The sequence below is a fragment of the Siphateles boraxobius genome, unplaced genomic scaffold (assembly GCF_051911475.1).
Source record: "Siphateles boraxobius isolate OS27281-9 unplaced genomic scaffold, OSU_SipBor_1 61, whole genome shotgun sequence".
Taxonomy (NCBI): Eukaryota; Metazoa; Chordata; class Actinopteri; order Cypriniformes; family Leuciscidae; genus Siphateles; species Siphateles boraxobius.
Window position 1 is genome coordinate 13752774 of NW_027509188.1, and position 24727 is coordinate 13777500.

General features: G+C 39.3%; 1 protein-coding gene and 2 long non-coding RNA genes across 3 annotated transcripts in view; 2 read left to right on the forward strand and 1 right to left on the reverse strand.

Annotated features, from left to right (window-relative positions):
* Nucleotides 1-3482: 3482 nt before the first annotated feature.
* On the forward strand, nt 3483-4570 carry LOC143718412 (uncharacterized). The gene is made up of 3 exons (XR_013196378.1): nt 3483-3704; nt 3983-4087; nt 4537-4570. It is a non-coding gene; the product is annotated as an uncharacterized LOC143718412 (long non-coding RNA).
* A 2193-nt stretch (nt 4571-6763) lies between these two features.
* Nucleotides 6764-6967, forward strand: LOC143718408 (uncharacterized). The gene is made up of 2 exons (XR_013196374.1): nt 6764-6842; nt 6937-6967. It is a non-coding gene; the product is annotated as an uncharacterized LOC143718408 (long non-coding RNA).
* Nucleotides 6968-19683: 12716 nt separating this feature from the next.
* LOC143718359 (uncharacterized) overlaps nt 19684-24727 on the reverse strand; it is a 12418-nt gene continuing 7374 nt past the window's right edge. The window contains exons 2-5 of the mRNA XM_077209460.1: nt 22890-23932; nt 22646-22801; nt 22101-22193; nt 19684-21428 (exon numbers count right to left, since the gene is read on the reverse strand). Of these exons, the coding sequence (XP_077065575.1) occupies nt 21261-21428; nt 22101-22193; nt 22646-22801; nt 22890-23264 (792 nt within the window). The 5' untranslated portion in view covers nt 23265-23932 and the 3' untranslated portion in view covers nt 19684-21260. The remainder of the gene's footprint in view (nt 21429-22100; nt 22194-22645; nt 22802-22889; nt 23933-24727) is intronic.

The following is a 24727-nucleotide window of genomic DNA, read 5'->3' on the forward strand; positions in this document are numbered from 1 at the left end:
TCAGTTGCTTTTTAAACAGTAGCTTTTGTAGCTTTTCCAGTAGCTAACTACTTTTTGCAGCAAGTAGCGGTGTAGCGCAAGCAAAAGCTACATTGCGTTTTGTCGAGCCTGCGCGAATCAGCCATAGACATCATATAGAGACTAGATGTCCTATTGGGCGCTGTGGCGCAAGAAATGCGGCCGCCATCTTAAACCGGTCATACTCCTGTTTGCGTAGCATAGCAGCAGTAGATACCGGAGCACTGTGCAGCATATTCCTGCTCACATCGGCGGACCAGCACTCGGGGATTACTTTACACAAGTAAGATTTAACATTTAACATTACCGTACTATTGGTTGTATTTTGTGAACAAAATATTCAATGTGTCCTGTATCGTAGCTACGTGTATGACCTTTGCAGCAGAAAAAACCCCGCGTGAAAATCAGTTCGGTATTCAGTGAGATATGATTAAAGGTACAATATGTAGGATTTTTGCAGTGAAATATCCAGAAACCACTAGGCCAATGTTATATATTTTGTTTAGTAGATTACTTACAATATCCCAAATGTTTCAAAAATGTGTAAATCGTGAGAAAGTTGCGATTTTAATCAAGGAAACGGGGCGTGTGAGCAGGGGTGAGGAGTCGCCAGTCAATGACGTCATATCCGCGTTACTCTCGGTTTCCGCCAGGTTTGACCTCGCACTGCCATAGTAACCATGGCGACAGACGTTGACAACTGGCCCGTTATGCTTAGCAGGACGCTCACGCTGTTGTGGTTTTGTTCAAACATTATGGACCATGGCAAGCAGACTTTGAGACAAAAAGAGGACTAGAACGAAGATCAACATCTTTCGAGATGCCGAGAGCTCCACGTCAGCGACTAACTTCCACTTGACACAGACGCGAGTGTTGCATGTACTTTATTAGACAGGTGAGCAAATGTACATAAAACTATCAATGTTATTTAGATCAACATGATGAAATGTTATAATATGATCTGTATGTTATTCTAATGTTGATCTAGCTTAGTTAATCTCATACAGCCAACACACAACCTAACTAACAACATTCAACACACTCAAATGCAGTTTAGTGTGATAGTGTAACTGTTAGAGCGAGTGAAACAGCGCTGCGTTACCTCAAGTTTGATTCGTCTAATAAACTGACCTGTGTGAGTATTAATTCAGCACTTGCGTGTAGTTCGGTACAATGTATTCACTCATCTATAAAAGATCCATCAGCTTGACGACAAGATCCATAATTCAGCTTAATGTGGAATATACGTCATCAATATACGCCTTTGTTATTGTAAGAGGTTAGCGACCCCTGGTGGCGAAAAATCCTGCATATTGTACCTTTAATTAAATGCGCTGGCGGCTCATTGCACCTGCCAAACAGATTACACTGAGCGGGTGAGCGGGTTAAGATGGCGGCCCCACGGCTCGTCCGCGCCAATAGGCAATAGCAGTCGATAGGGCGTCTATCTATATGATGTCTATGGAATCAGCACGATGCAAGGATATTCTTCTTCTTGTTAGGTTACAAACAAATTTTTTGCCATTACCGCCACCTGTTGTTTAATCACGCATCTTGCGGCTAACGGTTCACTGACGTACAGACGTGGGTTGACACACCGCATGATGGAGCAAGACGTGGCGGCAGATTTGGAGGATGGAGAAACAACTAACGTTAATTACCCATGGCCTTATTTGTCCAAGTCTCTCAAAGAAACGACAAGTAAAGGTTACACTTTTGTACGCAATCTTTGCAAACCAAAGTTTAAAACGCTGTCTACGTCGAAGACCTCAAGCACAAATTTAAGGACGCACATATAGGTGAGTAATGGCCATTTTAAATGTATTAATTATCCTGCTTTATTGCTCTCTATGTTACATCAAATTTCTATTTCTGATTTAATTACAATGACCCGCCATGATCTGTCCGCCAGTTTGGTAATGAACATAAAAGACCACTAACGTTTGCGCCATCGTGTTTGTCAGTTGAACAAAAAATGTAATCTTAGTTTGTTTATCGCACGACAAAGGCTTTGATCTAATTAAATTGCTGTATAGATTTGTTGTGACTGGTTTCAGAGCGACCCGAACTGTGCTCACAACAGCAGCTGGTGATTCACTTCTTCTTTCTCAGTAGATTCTGCGAGCTCCATCTCTGCATGTGCGCGAGTTTAACGTTCACATAACTTCCAGCATTTGTGTGGGCAGCCAGATAATTACAGCATCTCACTCGATTTGTAATATAAAAGTGTTTTTAATGTTATAGAAACGTAAAGGTCTCGTCACAGTTTTCCGCCAAAATAAAAGCTCAAGTGTTTAATCCTTTCAGGTGGAGAAATTAAGACAAGTGTTGTCATTTAGCTACCTTAGTGTAAAATGAAAATTAATATAAAAAGGAAACATTACTTTGTTGTTGCGCAGTTGTATTATTAGTAGGCTTATGTATTTCTGTGTTGCATAATAATAATTTAAAAGTATGGTATTTAAGATTTTCTTTCTAATTTTTATTTTTTTTCCCTTTATCCGACGCCTATCCGAGACTGCATCCAACTAAACTGAATGAGTTACTGAGAATGCAGCAACAATTCAGTAAAAAGATAACGACACCCTCCATTCAAGAACAGAGTTCCTCAAGCTCATCAAGACCAATTCAGTACTTCATGAGGGAGGTGGCACCAGTTTCCCAGGGAAAATCCAACAAGCTGGTTCTGAACTTTGTTATTCAGGGGCTTCATCCCCTCAGTATTGTTGAAAGGGCAGAATTTAAAGAATTATTAAAGCACGTCCTGCCTTCAAGGCATGTGATGTCTAGAAAGACATTAGTCTATCAGTGCTAGAGGATCAATACATTTCCATGAAGGCAGATATGTGTAAAGTTTTGTCTGAGCAGGAATTTTTAGCAACAACCACAGATGCGTGGTCTACAAATCACAAGAGCTATCTAAAAAATGCTGGGTTGTTTTTTAACCCAGAATGCTGGTTTCTCAGCTGGGTTATTTCACGAGTTTTGCGCCTTTAAATTCGCTCCTAAATTGTCATTTTGAGAGGGCAAAGGGGCAAAGCAAATGGGTGCAACTGTTTTAAGGTAAGTTGATATAATGTTTTTTATTAATAATATTTTAAATATACAGTTCATGATTATGCACCACACGGAACCCTGAAATATGTGAATATCTGTGAAAACAGAGGAAAGAGTCGTTTCTGTCACTGACAAGCGAACTGAACAAAGTGAGTCGAGTCACTCAAAACAAAACAATTGAGTAATATGACTCGCTGCTCTTATGTAAAACAGTACAAGTGTAAAACGCCTGCAGTTGTCCACACCGACATGTAAAGACATAAAAAGTACGTAACATGTCGTGGGACCGCAGGTCTAAAAGAACCAACCATCCGGACCGGTTCAAATAAACCGGTTCACCAATTTTGAAACAAAATGATTCGCAGAAATGAATCGACTTATCAGCACCGCGAAAACTAGCTTTCAAAGCGCGTGCGTGCTTGCGCACTCCCGTGGGTTGGACCAGGGGATTTCATGCATGTGTGGTACAAATAATTTTTACATACATAAATTTGTTTTTGGTAAGTGATGTAATTCAAAATGTCGTTTTGTACTAGTCAGAAAAGCATATGGATACACTTCTGAGGGAAATCTCTTTGAGGGGCAGTTACCCAGTCTTATCGACAAGTTTAACGGTAAGTTAAGTTCATGTTTATTATACACTTTTGCTGCTTTTACATTTATAATTTACTGCGTGTGATAATCAACTCAACCAACGCATATAAATTTGATCCGTGCTATAGTAGCTCACAAGGCTGCAAACTTCTGAGCTTATAGCCATTTATAAGTTTTAAAAGGCAACTTTAGGTATTTAGTATCATTATTGCATATTTATTTGTATGTCTGAAGCTTATCGCACTAACTTTAGTGTATTGTTAGCTGGTCCTGTTTCTGAGGTGTTATGTTTGTTTTCTGCAGAGAATAGAAGTTGCTCTTTTGGTCCTTCCCTTTCTTCTTCCTGCCACGGTGTACAGAATTGGTATTTCGTCCATCTATTGATGAAGCTAGAAAGGCTTTCATTGATCTTCAACTAGTAAGTATAAAACTGCATAACTGCTATTTAAATTGCATTGTGACCTGACTGGAACTGCTTGTGCATTAAGCAAGGGTTACTGTACATCCAGCCAGTTGATATTTCAGCAGGGTAATCAACACAAAGTGCAGGGATCTCATATCACCTGGAAGGAGTTTATTTTGTGATGAAAACTGCCTGGATGTTCATTTAACTTTATTACCTCAAAACAATTCCTATTAAGCTGCTTTGATCCTAGACAAAAAAAACAAGATCAAACAAGACATTTAAGTAATAAAGTATACCACTTATTATATGGCTTTTCGCCAAATAAAAATATTGATTGTTGATATCATGATGAACTTTACACAGTTTTTGAACTGAATTGAATCAACACTGAACTGAGTTCAACTGAATAATGACACCGTTACCATTGAAACAATCTGGATTGTATTTACTTTCTTTTATAGGTTGGAACGAACATGGTGGACTTTCTAAACCGGGTCCACAAAAACCCGTCCCTTTGTCATGGCCATGGGAAACGCCCAGCAGATATCGCAATCCTTCATCATCAGCTGTTCATCTATGCTTTAAGTTTGAAGCATTCTGTAGGAGCCATTTTTATATAATTATATATCTGTCCATTGGGGGTGCTCTGACACTGGTATATTAGGAGCACATGTGTAATTAAGCAACAGGTGTATTGGTAGTGGGGAAGCACACAGTTTTTTGACCGTGTTGAGCCATGTTCAAGGACATATGGAATATGGACAATATGCGTGCGCTGAAGCTGCAAGGTATGGATATGCTTTGAACAACAAAGAACGAGACATCAGAGAAGATAATTGGAAGCAACGTTTATTCATTAGAGCACAAGAAATAAAAGACATTGTTTGCATCTTATATCTGTGTTCATGGAGTTTATACGCGTTAATCATCTGCTCACTCCTATTACCAATAACACAGCGGCTTAAGGAAAGCCGTTACATTAGTCAAAAAACTTTGTTTCACTAAAGCAGTGAGCATATTAAATGAACTTGCTTCCACTGGACTGTGAGCATAAACTGCATGTGGACGCCACTTCAGATACGAAGGCTTCATCAGGCATGAGTTCTTCAGGACGTCAAGGATTATATCGGATTTCATCCTGGAAATGTGATTCACTGTTCCTGTTGGATTCGTAGTGGATTTACCTCTCAGTTCCGGTTGGATTTGTACCGTATTTTCCGCACTATAAGGCGACCGGATTATAAGGCGCACCTTCAACGAATGACCTATTTCAGAACATTAACTGCATATAGGGCGCACCGGATTATAAGGCGCATAAGATACTGCAGACAAACGTTTGACTGGGTTTGCGTTATGCATCCACTAGATGTGCTATTTAATGTGCTATTAGTGCTATTAGTAAGTAGTATTAATAAAGATGCGTTTATTAGTAAGCGTGAGCGCGCTGGGGCAGCACGTAACTTACATTCGTAGCCTGACTCATGAGTATTCATGTGTGGCGACTCGCTGACAGCAACAGCTGCTGTATTGAATGAGACGACCCGGTTACTGTGAACGGGGAACGCTTTGTGAACATTCTTCTGTTAATGATTATTGAAATGGTCGACTTGATAGCACCTGATTTGAAAACCAACCAACATAAGACTATGTCTTAAGGGGACGAGAACACAACACATCCAGTAGGCTAATATCGGATTTGCAAATCAATTACTTTTTCAAATCAAGGCATCATTATTTATAACGTATTATACAATACGGATTGTTTCAAAGCACCTTTAAATGGATAAACAGTAAAATAATTATTCAAATATGCAAAGAGAATTCTATTCATAATTCCACTATAAAGCAGCTGTAAAGGAGATTTCCACCACTAGATGTCGCTGGAAAACTAGAAATCACTAGAAATCACTGACTTGTGTAATTGTTTGCTCTTTATATTTGTATGTGTATGCAAACCATCCCCTATAGTTGGGCGTAATAAGTTAATACTGAACAAAATTAATTTAAATGTCTATACCACACTCTGCAGAACACATTGCCAAAAACTGTGAATGTGTTCTTAAGGGTGTAACTGCATTTTTTTTAATGATTTGTAGCCATTTTTGTCTCATTTATATATTTTCACACACAAAAAAAGCCAGTTATTTTTATCTTTTGCTGTAGTGTGTCAGTAAGAAAATCAGTTTACATTTCTAAACATTCCTTTTGCTATTAATTGTTAAAATCCAGTGACATTTTTGTATGCACTAGGAGCCTGACAGCAGTGTCTGATCCACACGGAGAACTGATCTCAACATCGTTGAGGTTTTATAGGATTACATGTAGAAACAGAAAAAAACTGAGACTTAATCCAGAAGAACTGTGGCAATATATATAAGATGTTTGAAGAAACCTTCCTTTTGAATGTCATAATTAAGTGACTGGCCCTTACACATCTCTTTTATTGTAGGATTTTTCACAACCTGCCCCAGAAACTGAAGCCTCTTCCTCAATGGGCTACAGAAGGAATGTGAACAAGGTAATGCTTTAAACCCTTGACATAAATTACAGTCAGTCCTATGTTTGTAGATAGTCATGCCACTTTTTGTGATTTGATCAACCTCCAGAAAACTTGTAATGATCATGTTTGTGGTGGAATTGTTTCAGGTGGAAACAGACTCAGTCAGGGCCCTTTATAAAAGGAGCCTAGAACTAGACTGTGAGCTGAGGAGGCTCCAAATTAAAAAAATTAAATTGGAGATCAAACAGCTGGAAAAAACAGATCTCCGTTTGTGAACTTTTTTTTAAACAAGTAACGCTTTAGTATGAACACTATGAATGTCTATTAATGTAATTTTCTTGCTCTCTTTCTTCCTCCCTAGCCACATGACCAATAAAACAGTTTGAGTCCTATCTGCAGTGTCAGTGTGCTTTTATTAAGTAAAATATTGTGATGTGATCGCATCTCTGACAGCTGCCCCAGCTGGGTGGTCAAGTGTGATGGGGTCAATTTCATCAGGGAGAAGCTGGTTTTGTGGTGGTTCTCGCTCCTTTCTGATAGTGGCTATATTATGCAGAATGGCACATGCAGCCACTATCTGTGATGCCCGCTCTGGTGACACTCTTAAACGCCTAAGACAGTTGAAACGTGCCTTTAGGATGCCAAAGGTCATCTCGATCTTGACCCTGGTTTTACTGAGGGCCACATCGAAGCGGTTTTGTGGCCCTGTCTGGGGGTCAGGATAGGGCGTTAGCAAAAACCTCTGGCATGCATAACCTCTATCTCCTACCAACAGGCCATCAAAAAGCCCTGTCATAGAACAGAAAAGGGGAAAAATTTGTAAGTTTTGCCATTAAAATAAAAAATGTAAAGTGTACTGTACCAAATTTAACTTGCCTTCCTCAAAGCGCTGACACAAAATAGACTCACGGAAAATGCGTGAGTCATGCACTGAGCCAGGCCATTTGGAATCCAAGCTTGTGATCATGCATTCATGATCACAAGTCATCTGCAGATGAAATGTACAGTAAATCATTGTCCTATCTGTTAGTTACTATTTATTTAAAGATTGATCTCAATGCAAATAAAAATAATTTCACATAGGGTATAGTAGCCCTACCTGAACATTAAGGCTGTGAAAGGACTTTCTGTTCACATAATCTGCCTCATGTTCTCCTAGAGCTGTGGAGATTGCAACATGACTCTAGGGAATCCTATCATAGGAATTAAACATATATATTTAAAACATTTCTTAACAGGTAGCTACTGCAGACTATTGTATAATAGATTTCTAAGTGTGAATTTTTTTTTTTTGAAGAAAAAAAAAATTTGTGTGAAAGGCTACATTTGTTCATGTGATGTCACCCTATCAATATATCTTACCGGCAATTTTATAAAAGCCCTCTTTTATGGACATGGTGGATAAATGTCCAGGGAACACAATGAAGCTATTTATGTACCCCTGCAGAGCGAGGACCACCTTGCGAATTGTTCGACAGACCGTGTTTTTCCCTAGATTCTCTGCATCACCGACCGCATACAAGTATGTACCACTTGCAAAAAACCGCAACGCAATACATACCATTTGCGGTACAGTAAGTGCATGGCTTCGACGAGTCACATTTGTTATGTGTGGCTCAAGAAGTTCGCAAAGATAAGACATTCCTCCGCGGAAAATCTGTATCTTTCATACAAGTAAATATCAGGAAAGTCAAAGGGATTTTGTCTGTCCCTAAAAACTCTTTCTCTACGAAGTGCTCGTCTAACAATTTGCGCGGAGATGTCCACAGGATTTGGGAGAAAAGGTGAAGCCATTGCAACAGAGAACAGACGCCGGGAATCAGTTACGTCACCTATATGTTTCTTTGCTCACAGCTGATTGGTCAAACTTCAGTCTGAGATCTCGAATCCAGAACTTAACCTGCCCCGGAGCAGGCTAGCCGTGCAGCGTAAGATACCATGGCAACGAACACCGATTAAAGCCGAGCTGCTTTCATAGTACCTAAAACCCAGAGTTGGCGGAAACTAAGCTGAAACATAGCTGGCTAGCCACCTAAACCGGCTTCATGGTACAGGCCCCAGATCATATCTGCATCTTTATTTTTCTACACAGTTGTATGGATCTTTCTATTGCTGTCATATTAAAACAAAGTTCTTTGACTCATCCTTTACTGTACTTTGTTTCTGTTTCCATTAGGTGACAAAATAAAAAAAATAAAAAAACATTAAATTATGAAACTAAAGGGTATAACCTGCAACCTAGAAAAAACTAACATTTCATGTTTACACACAAAAACAATTATGGCATATTTTATAGATCTATAAAGCTAGAAGTTCTCTAACCAGAGGTCGAATGTTTTTGTAGAGTCTCAATGCCTCTGTGGCTGTAGATTATTCTCCTCCATAACAAGAATGCAGAGGTCATCGAAGTCATGATCACAGTATGTCTGATTTCCACAGGCAGACGTTTTCATGGATAATCACATCCAACTTTTCAGCATCTACAGGATTCAAGAAGTCTTTTGATTGATAAAGTTCTGGTAAGTTGTACATGAGGAAGGGTTTTCCATGTTGTAAGTCACGACCATTGCTACGTCGGATTCGATGGTTATTCCACATATTTACAACAGTGTCCAGTTCATCCTAAACAAACCATATTAGGGATTAATAAAAACAAATCATATCAGGGATTAATAAAAACAGCATATAATGGATTAATGAAGGGCTGAAGATGAAGAACGCGCTGAATCTGAGTTTAACTGAAGCGAACACGAATTTGTGTAGCCTACACTTAATCACAAATTTATAACGCAAAGTATTGTAGGAAAGCGGCTAAATGAATGCGATCTTTAAGACAATTTTTTTAATACTCGACGGGCCGGATTCCCGCGGGCCGTAGTTTGCCCGCCCCTGCTATAGCCATTAAATAAGCGCATTTAGTTTCATATTTGTTAAAATATTATAATGTTATTTATTCCCATGTTGATTATGAAAAGTGAACAGCATGAGTAAGATAAGATGCGCACATATGGGTCAGACATGATTTTGACCACATCATTAAGTTTTGTTTTGTAGAAAGCCTTTCTTTAAAGTGAATTTTGTTTTGTATAAATTGTATCTTAATTTTAATAAAATTTTCATCAACCAATTGCCTGGATTTAATCAATAAGAAGCAAATATAGCAGACAATATAATCCTTAGGACATGGAGGCGCCGGTGCATCACTTGCATTGATATGTCTTATTCATGTGTTCAGGTGGCTGCTAGGCGGTTGCTAGGGTTTTCTGGATGGTTGCTATGGTATGGTATTGTCTGAGGCTGTTTTGTCTGATGCCGCTTCGTAGATGCCTTTATGTCTGATGTCTTTTGTCTGAGGCTGTTTCGTCTGATGCCGTTCGTCCGATGCCTTTATGTCTGATGTCTTTTGTCTGAGGCTGTTTCGTCTGATGCCATTTGTCCGATGCCTTTATGTCTGATGTCTTTTGTCTGAGGGTGTTTCGTCTGATGCCGTTCGTCCGATGCCTTTATGTCTGATGTCTTTTGTCTGAGGCTGTTTCGTCTGATGCCGTTTCGTCCGATGCCTTTATGTCTGATGTCTTTTTCTCGGAGGCTGTTTCGTCTGATGCCGTTTCGTCCGATGCCTTTATGTCTGATGTCTTTTGTCTGAGGCTGTTTCGTCTGATGCCGTTTCGTCCGATGCCTTTATGTCTGATGTCTTTTTCTCGGAGGCTGTTTCGTCTGATGCCGCTTCGTAGATGCCTTTATGTCTGATGTCTTTTGTCTGAGGCTGTTTCGTCTGATGCCGTTTGTCCGATGCCTTTATGTCTGATGTCTTTTGTCTGAGGCTGTTTCGTCTGATGCCGTTTCGTCCGATGCCTTTATGTCTGACGTCTTTAGTCTGAGGCTGTTTCGTCTGATGCCGTTCGTCCGATGCCTTTATGTCTGATGTCTTTTTCTCGGAGGCTGTTTCGTCTGATGCCGTTTCGTCCGATGCCTTTATGTCTGATGTCTTTAGTCTGAGGCAGTTTCGTCTGATGCCGTTCGTCCGATGCCTTTATGTCTGATGTCTTTTTCTCGGAGGCTGTTTCGTCTGATGCCGTTTCGTCCGATGCCTTTATGTCTGATGTCTTTTTCTCGGTGGCTGTTTCGTCTGATGCCGTTTCGTCCGATGCCTTTATGTCTGATGTCTTTAGTCTGAGGCTGTTTCGTCTGATGCCGTTCGTCCGATGCCTTTATGTCTGATGTCTTTTTCTCGGAGGCTGTTTCGTCTGATGCCGTTTCGTCCGATGCCTTTATGTCTGATGTCTTTTTCTCGGAGGCTGTTTCGTCTCATGCCGTTTCGTCCGATGCCTTTATGTCTGATGTCTTTAGTCTGAGGCAGTTTCGTCTGATGCCGTTCGTCCGATGCCTTTATGTCTGATGTCTTTTTCTCGGAGGCTGTTTCGTCTGATGCCGTTTCGTCCGATGCCTTTATGTCTGATGTCTTTTTCTCGGAGGCTGTTTCGTCTGATGCCGTTTCGTCCGATGCCTTTATGTCTGATGACTTTTGTCTGAGGCTGTTTCGTCTGATGCCGTTTCGTCCGATGCCTTTATGTCTGATGTCTTTAGTCTGAGGGTGTTTCGTCTGATGCCGTTTCGTCCGATGCCTTTATGTCTGATGTCTTTAGTCTGAGGCTGTTTCGTCTGATGCCGTTCGTCCGATGCCTTTATGTCTGATGTCTTTTGTCTGAGACTGTTTCGTCTGATGCCGTTTCGTCCGATGCCTTTATGTCTGATGTCTTTTTCTCGGAGGCTGTTTCGTCTGATGCCGTTTCGTCCGATGCCTTTATGTCTGATGTCTTTTGTCTGAGGCTGTTTCGTCTGATGCCTAATTGTACGAGACCTGACACCTGACACTGTTTTTCCTGAGTGAGACCTGAAGCTTTTCAGTCTGAGACGCGATGCCGTTTTGTCCAATGACTGAAGCCTTTTAGTCTGAGGCATGATGCCTTGTCTTCATATGTCTGAGGTCTGAGGATGTACTAAAATGTACACCGTAACACCGTACGCAGGGTTTACTGAAGCAGTAGAACTTGAACATCAATTGCCATAAACTAGGCTACTTAATTGCAAAAAAACAAACAAAAAAAACTATTCAATCTGTTTCCAAAAACCATAATTGTCTAGTAGCATGTAAAAACATGAAATAAATTAAATTATTGGAGCTTAGCTTAAATCTGAGCGATATTATTTAAGTGCTGAATGCCGCGGTCTACTACTTCACTTTGTGTGTAGCCTACGCCGCAAATGTGATCACGAAATTCAGCACCACAGCAAACGAACAGCGACCGATCAACCAAATTTAAAAAATCGCGAATGGGAAAGAGATGAATTCACTTAAAAATTTATTTATTTATTTCAAATACATTAAAAATAGACTATTATTTGAACCACCTATTTAACTTAAGCATGTGCGCGATTAATTAAATTCTAATAGGGTTAGCCTAGCCTACACAACAGCCTTTATCATTGACCGCAAAATATTTTATATGTAAAGCAGATAATGCCTGATAAAAAGCAGTATATCTGTACTGAATAGCAGGCTATAAGAAGATAATACCAACAGCAATAATAATAAAGGTCAATTGGACAGTTGGGCTATTATAGACTGAGCAATTGGCCTGAACTTGCCAAAAGAGATGTGCCCCGTTTAAATTGTTTTGGACAAATGTTCAAGATAGATTAATAGCAGACTTAAGAACAGTTACCTGTATTAATGAGAGGAAACAGAACCGTATGAGACATTTGTCAGTTGCATCGCCTGTGAAATCACCAGTTGACTGCAGTTCTTTGAACGTATCCATCCAGTAATCTGCGTTTTGTCGTCTGTAGATACCACACCAACTTTCCATTCTCTGGTTTGATGGGCTTGTTCCTTGAAAGACACACGGTCCATGCACAGTTCCTGTTGAGTCTTCACGAAGATACTCTTGTAGCCTGTTGACGTGAACATTTTCGGTACCAAAATCGGATCTGATTATTTGAGGACAACCGACTCTTTCAGCAACAGCGCGGAAATAATAACCAGCAATTACTCTGGGATTATTATTGGTGAAGTAGGCTTGCATCCAGATGATGTGCCTCGAGAAACCATCAATGCACCCGTTAACTGCTATGCCATACGGCTTCAATTTGTCATAAGAATCCATATGCCATAGATAGTTAGGGCCTGGCACTCAGTAATGTCATCTCCGCAACCTTCTCCCTCTTCTTTCCTCCACACCTGATGGATCCAGACTTAACTGTACCTCTCTGACCATTTCTCTGGTCAGCCGCAAACCATTTAATCCGCATCTTTCAAACATCATTCTGTAGCCATGCAGACGTCCCGGTCCCTGAAGTTGGCTGGCAATGAAACTGACTACACGTTCAGGGTCGCTATATTGTCTTCTACGATAAAGTTGCAGACCTGACAGCCTCCTTCTCAAGTGTCGGACACTAATGTGGAAGTCTTCAATCACTGACAGACAGAGAGCGATTTCATTTTGAGTGAGTCCGTTATCAAAGTAAAAGCGAATGCGATCATCCATGATGCTGCTTTATTCTGCTTATTCTTTTCTTGCCAAGAACAAGTCGTGATCACAAGAAAACAACTTTTGTTATCTCGAGATCAGGAGAAAAACAAGTCGTGATCACGAGAAAACAAGATAGAAAAAAATAATATTCCATGGCCTCTTAGGGCTTCCGTATGTTTCTTATATAATTTTTGATATGTCATATTTGCATTAAAAATGTCATAATTGAGTGAATGATACTTAATGACAGTTGTCATAAAGATGCATAAACCATCCTTCATATTCATGACATATGTCATGTCATGATTATGAAGGTGTCATGCCAGTCTTTTGCACACCCCTTCAAGTAAAGAGTTACCAACATGGTATACCTACCCATGTACTTCCATTATGTCTGCAACCAGTAGGTTTACCATTTGTCGCCGTGTAGCATCCGTCAATGTCTTTGTTTTGTCATATTCGTGCAAGATTTTTTCACCCCCCGGCTTAGACTGGAGAACGTTTCTCACCAACTAAAAGATGAAGAAGAATCACAAAGGTAGTCATCATGTTCCTGCATTCCTGCAATAAAACCACAGCTCTTCTACAGAATCTTTGTGTTTGAGTATTAATAACTAATTTCATTTATTACTGAAATTCCACAATACCTCATTAGCTGATTCCCGCTCAATGTGGGTTCTTTTATATTTATTGTTTCTATCAAGAATCACTGTTGCATCTGATGAATCAGATGTCACAGAGGATGATGCGTCGGACACAAGCAACTCTGACGACGAATGTGAGAGATCTTGATTAAGCACAACTGCAAGACATTTAAAAGAAACATACACGTTTTAAATACCATTGTTTGCTCAAGAACCTCTAACAACTTCTTTTAGGCTTGAGAACCAAACTGTCTAGCATATTCGGGCACAACAGGCTAGTTCAGCTTTAATTGAACTTTGAAAAACAAACACTCTAATGGAGCAAAGTCTTACCTGTAGACTTTTCTGTGGACACATGGATGGTAAGATTCCCTGCATGTAAAAGCTCCTCAAACACATCCGCATCCACTTCTGTCCCAGATTCATCTGTGACATGCAGCTCGGTCTGCAATGGAAGACCTAACTTTTCTATGACTCAGAGAATATTAGATTTAGGAAAATTAAGAAAAACATTTTAAAACAAAGAAAAAGTGCATTTCCATTTATTATTAGTATTAAAAAGTATTAACAATTGGAGCATTCTGGTCAGTGTGCAGTGTTCTTTTTTTCTGCATTTTAGATTCTATATTTGGACTGCCTGAAAAGAACTGATTACTGCCCAACACAATAAACAACTTGGTGGCTGGGGCAATATAACCAGATTACAGTCCCGTTGTAAATGGAAAAGACATTTTAGTAAGTGATGTGTAATGAAATAATGCCAACCTTTCTGAAGAAATGTGTTGTAGTCTTCATAACCCTCTTCAGTTTGGGCAACTTTAACATACTTCTGAGTTCCACCAAATCTCACTTTAACCAACATGATGTGCTGTAAAAAAACAACAAAATAAAACAACATTCAGAAACGTAATGAATGAGAAAATGTGCACGTTACCATGACAAGCACCAACACAGAGAAAGTAAAGCTAATAGAGGCGAGTTAACATAACGTTTACATTCAAATTTCATAACATTTCCCTCGGAAATGTGATAACCTAAAAATAAAGCAATACACTTATTTACACGATTTTATTAGACAATAGTGACGCAATATCAACAATCATAAAGGTTCACATGAAACATGATAAAGGAAGCCTAAACGGTATCCTTAATAAATGAAGGTGAAAAAAACAAAACACGTTTTAAGCGAAATTTAGGCGAAAACCGTTGGGGGCCATCTTTTTTCAAGATATGTAGGCCTAACGTTATGTAGCTGCTATAATATCGGGAAAATAGTAAAATGGCAGCACGGCAGCTTTCTAGCTGGTTAGTAGGTCAATAACGTGACTCAAAAGGGAAATTTGTACATCTTACAATACAACTTACCAGGTTGTACAATCTCCTCACTAATCCTTACCAAGAGAGGTTTTTGTTCCTGTCTCGACGCGTGAATGAGACATATTCGCGTCTGCCGCGCTCATTTAACGTTACACACCCAAAGCCAGTAAAGTTAACGTTACATGTTCACCTGATTTAGTTGGTTAAGCTAACATTAGTTTAAGTTAGGTAACGTTAACGTTGTTTGAAACCCTCACATAAAACGTGTCGCAACTATTTGAACGTTAAGCTACCTTCGTCCAGCTGTAGACAAGGTGCAAATACAAATAAGTTACACCATGCACGTTAAGCATGTTAATTTATATTTGAAATACAACACGAAGTCACAAGCACCTAATATCCTAATATCACCAAAACATATCCTTACCCTGAAAAGAAAATGCTAACGTTAACGTTACTTAGGTCTAATTAGACTAACGTTAATGGACCACTTTAACGTTACTGGTTGTTCTGATTTCCCAATAAGAAAATTCTCACTGTATTTGTTCCATACATTGAGCGTTACGTGAAATTGTACACATAAAGTTACCCTTTTGAGCGTGGTAATAACTGTTGCATGGTGAACTGGTTAGCTAGCACTATCAAACTAACTAGGATATTATGCATAACAAGTGTTCTCTTCACGTAGTGCACGTGATCAGCGCTGGAGAAATCGCCCCAGGAAGGCGGGTCTCTGGAGCAGCTTAGCCAATCGCTGATTTAAGATATAAATGTTTGACATAAACTGTAGCCAATCAGCGAGCTCAAATCTAGTCAGCTATGGGCGATTCTACAGCGCCCATGCGCACCACTCCACTACTAAATAAAAGGACTTTGGTAATATTCCGATTTTTTAAGTGTTTTTAAGAGGTTTTTGATGGAGAGAAGGGTGGATGCTTGACGGATGTCTTGAGGAAGAGCATGCCACAATGCTAAAATACCCATGGTCCCATGATACAGCCCCACCTAAGATATTTTTCACCAGCCGCCCTGAAACATACACTGTAGAGTTAAACCATCAATATGAGATTTAACTCCCAGTGACAACACCAACTCTTTTTGAGGAATAAGTCTCTTGTAGTTAAATTAGATTTAAAAAGAGTTGAAATGATTTTTACTCTGAACTCTAACACTGAAAATCTAACACTTTTGATTTTGCTGTGTGAAAGGTTCCTTGTCCACTGGGCAAAACTTATGAAGGGTGTTTGTTTGCTCCTCTTAGAATCTATCACTTCAGAAGAGATCACAGAGGCTGAAAAACTGCTTAATGCATTTGTGCAGGAAGCAGAAGGACTTTATGGTGTTTGTAATATGACATTCAACATTCATCTGTGTCTGCATTTAGCCCAAAGTGTTAAAGACCGGGGGCCACTCTGGACTCACTCTGCTTTTGTTTTTGAAAGCTACAACAGAGAATTGTTTGAGATGGTAAAGAGCACACAGGGTGTAGCTTTACAGATTTCCAAAACCTTTTTGTTAGAGAAGGCACTTGCAGTCAAATCTTTGATGAGTTGTGCTCCCATTGAGGTCAAAGACACATTCAAGATGTTAACTACATCTTAAAAGACAGTTCAAATGGTAAAACAGTTTGAAGGAGTCACTGCACTTGGCAGACCACAAAGAAAATTGCTAGAACATGACGACTATCCGGCACTTCACTCTTTAAAGAAAGACATTGTCAACTACTATGACAGAGTAGTAGTTGATGGTCAAATAATACATGCATAGAGTTATGCCAGAGAGACGAAGAGAAACTCTCACATTGTCTTCCTTAAAGATGATGATGATGATTGTGCCTTCTTGGTGAGAAGGTTTATCTTTGCAGATTTGGGGACCGGAGGCATGTGCTATGCCATTGGTCACTATTTTCAGAAGCAAAAGCATACTTTTTTCTCATCCTTAAGCAACCCATGCCATTCTGTTGCTGTTGATAAAACTATTGGCCATCTAACAGCCATTCCTGCCAGTAAGATCAAACAGAAGAGTTTATTTGTGTGTCTACCAGGACTGAGAGTGGACTACATTTTTAAGTTTCTCAATCGCTTTGAGCTGACTACATAGACCAACACCGAAAGGAAGTGCAGTGCTGCTGCAGAAAGAGACAAAGAAATACTGGATTGAAAGGCATTTCTAGGAAGATACAACATAACCATTAAGAGTTTTACCACATCCTCCGGTTCCACCTCCACTACTGATGCAGGAGAGAGTCAACAACATGCTGTTGAAAGTGGTGAGCGGAACGCATTTTTCACATTACTACTGGCGTAAATGTATTTATTGTATTTTTTTCCATTTTCAGTTTAACTTTTGCCAAAAGTAACTCTTACTAGTGTAACTCAGTTAAAAAAATTAACAGTAATATGTAATCTAAATATATAGAGAGTCAACAACATGCTGTTGAGTAATATAGAATACACTGCGAACCAAACAATAGAACAAAATAAGAATCACTGGCACATAATATAGTAGTTAAAGAAGAATGCATCAAGCTTAAACTTCATTTGTTCCCATTTTGCAACATCAAAGTGTATTCTCTCTAGGTGGTAGTCTATTTCATATTTAACAAAGAAATCACACCAGGACATACCTGAGAGACCAAGCTGCCCCATTATTTGATAATGATGGGCATGATGGGCTTTTAATTTATAGCTGCCATCAGCCTGCTTGCAAAGGTAGGGACACTCTGTGAAGCTATTCTTGGAAGGACACTTAATTTCTAAAAGCCCGTAGTTTGAGCTTTCACTCCCTCTCTCTATCACCTTGCGGTCAGGTGACGTACCAAGGTGTGGGGCATTGGGATTTACAACAAAACCACATGGATACACTAGATGACTGTGAGCTTGGTGTAATGTATCGCTGCTATAGGCTCTTGTTCTATGCCTCTTTTCATGGCATTCGTTTGAACTGATCCTGCGCTCTTTAAACTTTTAGCTATTTTTTCATGGTCAGCTCTCCTAGAGCAGATTCTTTTAAAAGAAGTTGATGTGATTCGGCCAGACCTTTCGTTAAACCATAAGTTGTTTGTGCTCTGTTCTCTGGTCTCCTGTTCCAGAGCTATAGAATCAGGCAAAGAAATGCTCAGTTCTGTGTAATAATGCATGGCACTTTCATTCAGCACTGTGCAGAAGCCGGTAGGTTGGGATGGCAGGGGAAAGTTGGGCAGGTCATCTGGTTGTCTAACTGTAGCTGCTCCAGGGTAAACACAAGGCTCTCCAATTTGACTAACCAGTGGCAGCTGTAAAAGGTGAGAACAATAAATTATAATCATTAATGTGCAAACATATTTTTCTTTACAGAGAGTCCTGAGCACCCCCCACTTCCTGGATGCCAGCTGGAAAGGGAGCCTGAGGAGGAGCAGTCCTGTCAGAGCACTGAAAAGGAGAAGGAATTGGAAGCAGAAAACGCGGAGGTATTTGCCCAAAAAAGGTCACTGACACGCACGGGTACACCTCTTCCCGTCATGGCAATCTGTCGAGCTGGTCGTGTTTGACCATTTGTTTGTCGGACGTAGCAACAGTAACTAGCGGGGGTTTCGGCTTCGAGTCCATTTTTGCTGCGCTGCTCACGCTCAATTAAAGTCAAAGCACACTTTTGATGGACAAAATTAATATGATTTCACACAAAAAGTGCCCAAAACGCATAGAATTTGCATATCTAGTGTGTTTTAACAAGAACTGCAGTATGTCAGAAAAGGAAATGAAGACTAACATAAATAAAATAAAATTTTATGGAAAATGTACCCATCAAACTTGTTTTTAATTATACAGTTTGGGCTTTGAACAAACTTCAAATGTGTTTATGACCACCAACTTCTAAAAACAAAATTTTCAAAAGTCTTTGTAAAGAAATTATGAAACATAATTTGAATGAACATTGAAAAGTTCAAAGCACAAAGGAAAGACATATTGATGCGTAGTGTATTATACAGTATCTATCTATGCAATAGTTTATTGAGCCTTTTCCTTTAACAGTTTTAAATATCAGTTACTGTGCGCGTGAAGAACAATTATAGTGCTCTGACTCCAGTGTTGTGATCTAACAGACACACGGTAGAAAGTAACATGATTAAGATACAGCAATACAGTCCAGCAAGATAGTCATTTTATGTGAAACCATAGAGCTTTATCTACAGATCAAGTATAATAATATTAACATTGAATCATCTTGGAGAGAGTTTCATCATGTTGACTGTGTTGTAACCATAGACTGTAACCATTGACTGTAACCATAGACTGTAAAGCTTGTAAGGCGTAATTTACTTGTGTAAAACGTAAAGTTTAAAACTGAGAAAAAAATAGGCCTATGGCTAACGCGTCGAAAGCTAACGATGCTAACTTGTCATTAAGAACATTGTTTGATCGTAGTTGCATTTACAGAATAAATTAAATAAAAAATCCGTAATAATGCAGTTTTTAACTGTTGCTTACCCGTCGAGAGCAGATGGAGATTGGAAATCCCTCAATGATCGCTGGTTTTCTTCTTTCCGCGCATGCGCAGATTCCTTTCTTCGATAACGTAAATTTTACTCGATTTTTTAAAAATTTGCTTCAAGTACTTGATTAATGCGTGTAAATATGGCAGAGAGTCAGAAGTCAAATTTACTTGTCGGTTGGATGTATAATATTTACAAGTAAAAATTGAGTATATAATTAGGATTTACTTAACATTCCAAAGTTTTCATTGTTACAAAAGATACATGATTTTTCCTGCTTTATTTACTTTTCCATAAAATAATTTTTTACAGTATATTGAGAGTGAGGAGTCACGTGCCGATTTGGGCGGGGTCTGAGTCTGTCGGCCATGATGGTAGGAGATGCTATCGGTTGCCAGGGGCAACGCCTTCAGAACTTCACAGAGGCGCTACTAAACATTCCAGAGCTCTTTAATTTTCGCACATTTATTATTTTCACGCATTTATTATTTTGGGGGGACAGAGACGGATCTACGAATATGAGGGGAAAAAAGGAAGAAAGTAAAGCAATGCAAAAAGATAAGGCGAAAGAAAAGGGACCTTACAGGAACAAGCTCACATCAAGCGCAAAACAGCGGTATTTGGAGAAGTAGCATCAAGATATTTGTTCTTTTGCACTAATAACAGTAGGCCTATTATTATTATTACTTATGTTGTCCAAAAAATAAATATTCAGTTCTCAATAAATATTGTTAAGCCATATCAAGTTGTTTCAAGCATTTATTTCAAAGAAATAAAAAAGTAATGAACAAGTCACTCAAACAACACTTTTGCACATGTTCGTTAAGGCACAGCAGACAATCTTATCAAAGGCATCAGCCAACCAAGCAATCCAGCGTCTCGTCAGGTCAGAGACTTGCTTTCCCTGATGCTGTGTCCATTTCGGTAACCTAAAAAACTGTATTCCATTGTTCCTATGTTTTCCGTATGTATCGTGTGAGGTACTGGAGCAGTTTTTAACGCAGCAGTGACGTCCAGGCATGGTAAAACAGCGCGGAATTGCGAGAATCTCCTCTACTACCGAGTTAACAACACACGTAAACAATCATGTTTTCATTGTTTTGCCGCGGAAATCCTGCCAACATGGCGGAGAGGGGAGGGGCTCTGTACAATGACGACAACTCCTCACTCTCAATATCTTGCAGAATTGTGACAATCTCTTCCAGTCCTTTTGAGTGGAAATTGTAAGAATTGATCTTCCTGCTAAGACAAAAACTGAGATAAAACTCCTCCTGCAATAAAGCAATAAAACACACTCTGGACAGAAGATCGCAAAGAACTTGCTACCCCTACCCTTAAAAAGGAAACTTATAAAGTCCTTGCCCAAGTGCATTTAGAAAGCCTTTTTAAGCTAATTAAAAATCCTGCAATTTGTAAATATAAAAACATTTGTTCAAAACAGTTTTTATCAAATGATGGCAACCATTATCAACTCAGTTGAATGCGCATCTGTTATGTTAACAACAAATAAAAATATAAATGTAAAGGTTGCACACAATGAACATTTTGGAGCAAGAGTCAACAAGGCAGATCAGCCTATGAACATCCATGGAAACATTTCAAGCAAGCAGCTTATTTTTCAAAGATCGTACTTTAGGAGAGAGCTTCAGACCATCAAGATCCAGAAACAGTTTCTGGAAACCTCAAAAGTGTACTTCAGCTTGGAGGGATACTGAAGATTTTAGGCATATACCAGTCCCATCAGGAGAGCACAAGCTTTCGCAGTATTTCCACATTTAGTTAGGACCTTGCTTCCTTCAAGCACAATGGACACCACCGGCTCTCCGTCTCCGTTTCCATGGACGAGAATCATCAGGACATCTTCCGGGAAGTTTTCTTGATCGTCATCCTTATGCAATCCAGGAGGATGAGGGAAAAAAATTATTTAAAAGGTTAATACCCTCATAAGCTTTAATGTTGTATAAACATAAACATAAAAAGGTTTAGGACAATTTTACATCTTTCCACATGACAAGTTTGAGCAGCCTACCAGGCTTTGCGGTCTTGTGTCACCAATATGGGAATGACTGGGCTTCGGTGATTGGGAAATTAGTAATTTTTACTTAAGAAGCCATCAACAATTTCATCCAAAAATAGAAATTTGGAACTTATTCACCCACCCTTGTATTGTTTCAACATCCAATCAAATAAACATCCAATATCCAGTGTGTGTTGTGTGGAGTCAGCATCTACCCCTCACAAGGACCACTGTGCTCTTGAGCTGGTTGTCTTGATGACTGTTGGCAGGGGTGACACTGACCCCATGTAACACGCACTCAAGGAGAATGGCTTAAAAGGGTTAGTTCACCCAAAAATAAAACAATTCTGTCATTTACTCAACCTCATATTTTTGATGAAATCCGAGCTAACAATCTGAACTAACATTTTAGCTGTAAATATTTACTCTTTTCATTTTTGGGTGTACTATCTCTATAAATATGAATCTTTCATTTCTAACACTTTGAATATCTTATGTGGCAGATTGGATAGAAATTATTAGCATAACATGTCTAGGACTTACACTGCCGTCTTTGAAAAGATTCTCCTCCACCTCACCAAGATATTCAATGAGACTGCGGATCACGGCATCTCGTCTTTTCTCAATGGTGTGACCCTGGGAAGAGATTTATTTCTAATAATCAATACTAAATAATTGTCATTTGACAAACTTTTTCCAATTTGTATGACTTTTTTTTTGAAGGGTTTCAGTAAGTAGAATAGTCAGAAAGACAGATGGAGGGACAGATAGAAGAGTGTGGCGGAACGGGTGTTATCGAGCGGCATTTGTAAATGATGATCCACCACATTTTAGCAGCCAATACACAAATCAACATAACAGATTATTAACAGAGGTGTATAGTCCAGAGGTCAGAAAGTAAAAGTCCTGTCATATGTTTATTCCACCCATGAACTCAGCCAGCTGATTTCATTAATTAGTTATATCTCCTGGCTGGAAAACTGTGCTAATTAGCAAATCCAGGTGATTGGAACAAAATACTGAGGAGGACTTTTACTTTCTGAACCTGGACTTTACACCTCTGTTCATACAGCTACTTTTTTGCATACCTGAAGCAATGCACTGAGCCGTGACTGTATCCTGACTCCTGCAACACCTCCCTTAGCTTTCAAAAGCTCCAGGATTCTTGGTGTGTAGCCATCTAGTCTGTACATAAAGGTTTGCTCCAGGGACACAGCAGTAATTCGTCGGAATTCCTCCTTAATCTGTAAAGAGTTAAATAATCCATACACAAAAAATCATTATATGGACATCAAACAATCAAAATATAACACCTACAATAATGTAACTTACCTGTGCTTCTGTGAATAAAGCAGGCCATCTCTCCTGGCAATCTTTAATTGGTGGGCTGAGATTGACAACTTCATGTCGTCTGTATGAGAATGTTTTAGACATTTTCTCTGCAATGACTCTCTGATTGTCTTTTTTTAAAATTTCCTCCAGCAAAGCTTGACGTTCATTTTCTAAACTCTCAAGGGATTCCCCGTTAGGGTGTGGAGGAAGATAGTTCAGTTCAGCTTTTTTGACATTCTTGCTAGGAACTCTTTCATTTGGATGCTTCCTTTTCAGGGTTTTAACCACAAGCCCTGGGTAGGCTAGCTCTCGGTTTCTTAACTTTGAACGATAGTTGCCCATTTTTAATTTCAGACTTTGTTGCCAGCCGTACATCCCTGAAAAACATCCAGGTTCCTTCAGGCATGGATTCTTTCTATCAAAGCCTCTATGACCGACTGTATCTGGAGATTTGTGGGATATGCTGTGTATTTAAATATGGATTCAGAAAGCTTTTGCAGCATGTCAGATTTCACACTATGAATTTGAAGGAGAGTACCATCTTCAAAATATGCTTGATTTCCAGTTTGGAGAACTCTTTCAACATCAAAGGAAAACTCTGGAACTTCAAACTTTTCTGGCCACTTTCCGTGCGACCCTCAGATGGTGCAAATAGCAAAGTCTCTCTAGAACTGGTTGAGGCTTGGTCATCTGTAGAATACTGGGCCAAATCTCTTGGTGTAAAGATGTCAGAGTCACAAACAGGTGTCAGTGTCAAAATGACTGATGGATCTGCTACTTTTCTAACGATTTTGATTGAGCCCTTGTTCATAATGTCATCAGTAGCGGTCAGAGTAAAAAACTGACCAAAATCAGCGTCCATGTACATGAGACTGAAATGTTCCTCCAATTGAAAAGTCTCTTTTACAATTGTCAGAAGATCATCGACTGTGTTTGGAATCCCAGTTGGAAGGAACAATTTCCGTACGTCATGGTCCTGTAGAATTACTCGTAGTACAGCTGGGCTAGGTGAGGACATTGTTGATATTTTTCACAATCTCAATCTAAAAGGGAAAACAAAGAAAAGAAATAGATTTAGCTGCTTAATTTTAAATTCATAAATGCTACCACAGTGTCTCTTTCTTTCTCTCGCAAATATTTTACACACACAGTCATGCACTTGCACACACTAGGGGTTGAACCAACTAGTCGACCTAAATGCAATGCCGTGACGCTTTAAGCTTGACGTCGACTAGTCACGTTGATCATATGACACTATGATTGTGCTAATTTTGATACTAACATGTTGCAGACGACAACAGATGAAGAGCCCAGAGGAAAACCAGCAAGAAAGCAGCATTGGTACATCAAGTGTGTGTAAATACTTTACTAACCTAACACTAGATATTGTTGAAAACGAAAGTAAAAGCATGACGCAGGCTCACTGTTTTACCGGGAAAGGAGAGTTCAGTCTCTAAAATCATTAAAACATAATTATATTTATTTAAACATATTAATGATGTACCTCTAATTCACCCGCAATTAATTGGAAGATTATTTTGTATTACTTGGATCTGCGCATCACTAACGTGCAGATGTTAATTTTATAGCTTCATCCTGAATGATGATGAAAATAGCGGGCTATTTACACCTGGCCACTTCATTTGTTTCTGTGATCTGATAGCTATCCGATCGTGAAAAGACCAGGTGTAAATGCCCTCCGAAACGCAATCGAGACGGGTTTGAATCCGATCGCTCAAACCATTTCAGGAGGAGGTCTGGGCCGCATTACAGACCACCGCAGTTTGCATTTGAGAAATATTCTGAAATTAAGAAACAACCAATCAGTAAGCCGCAAA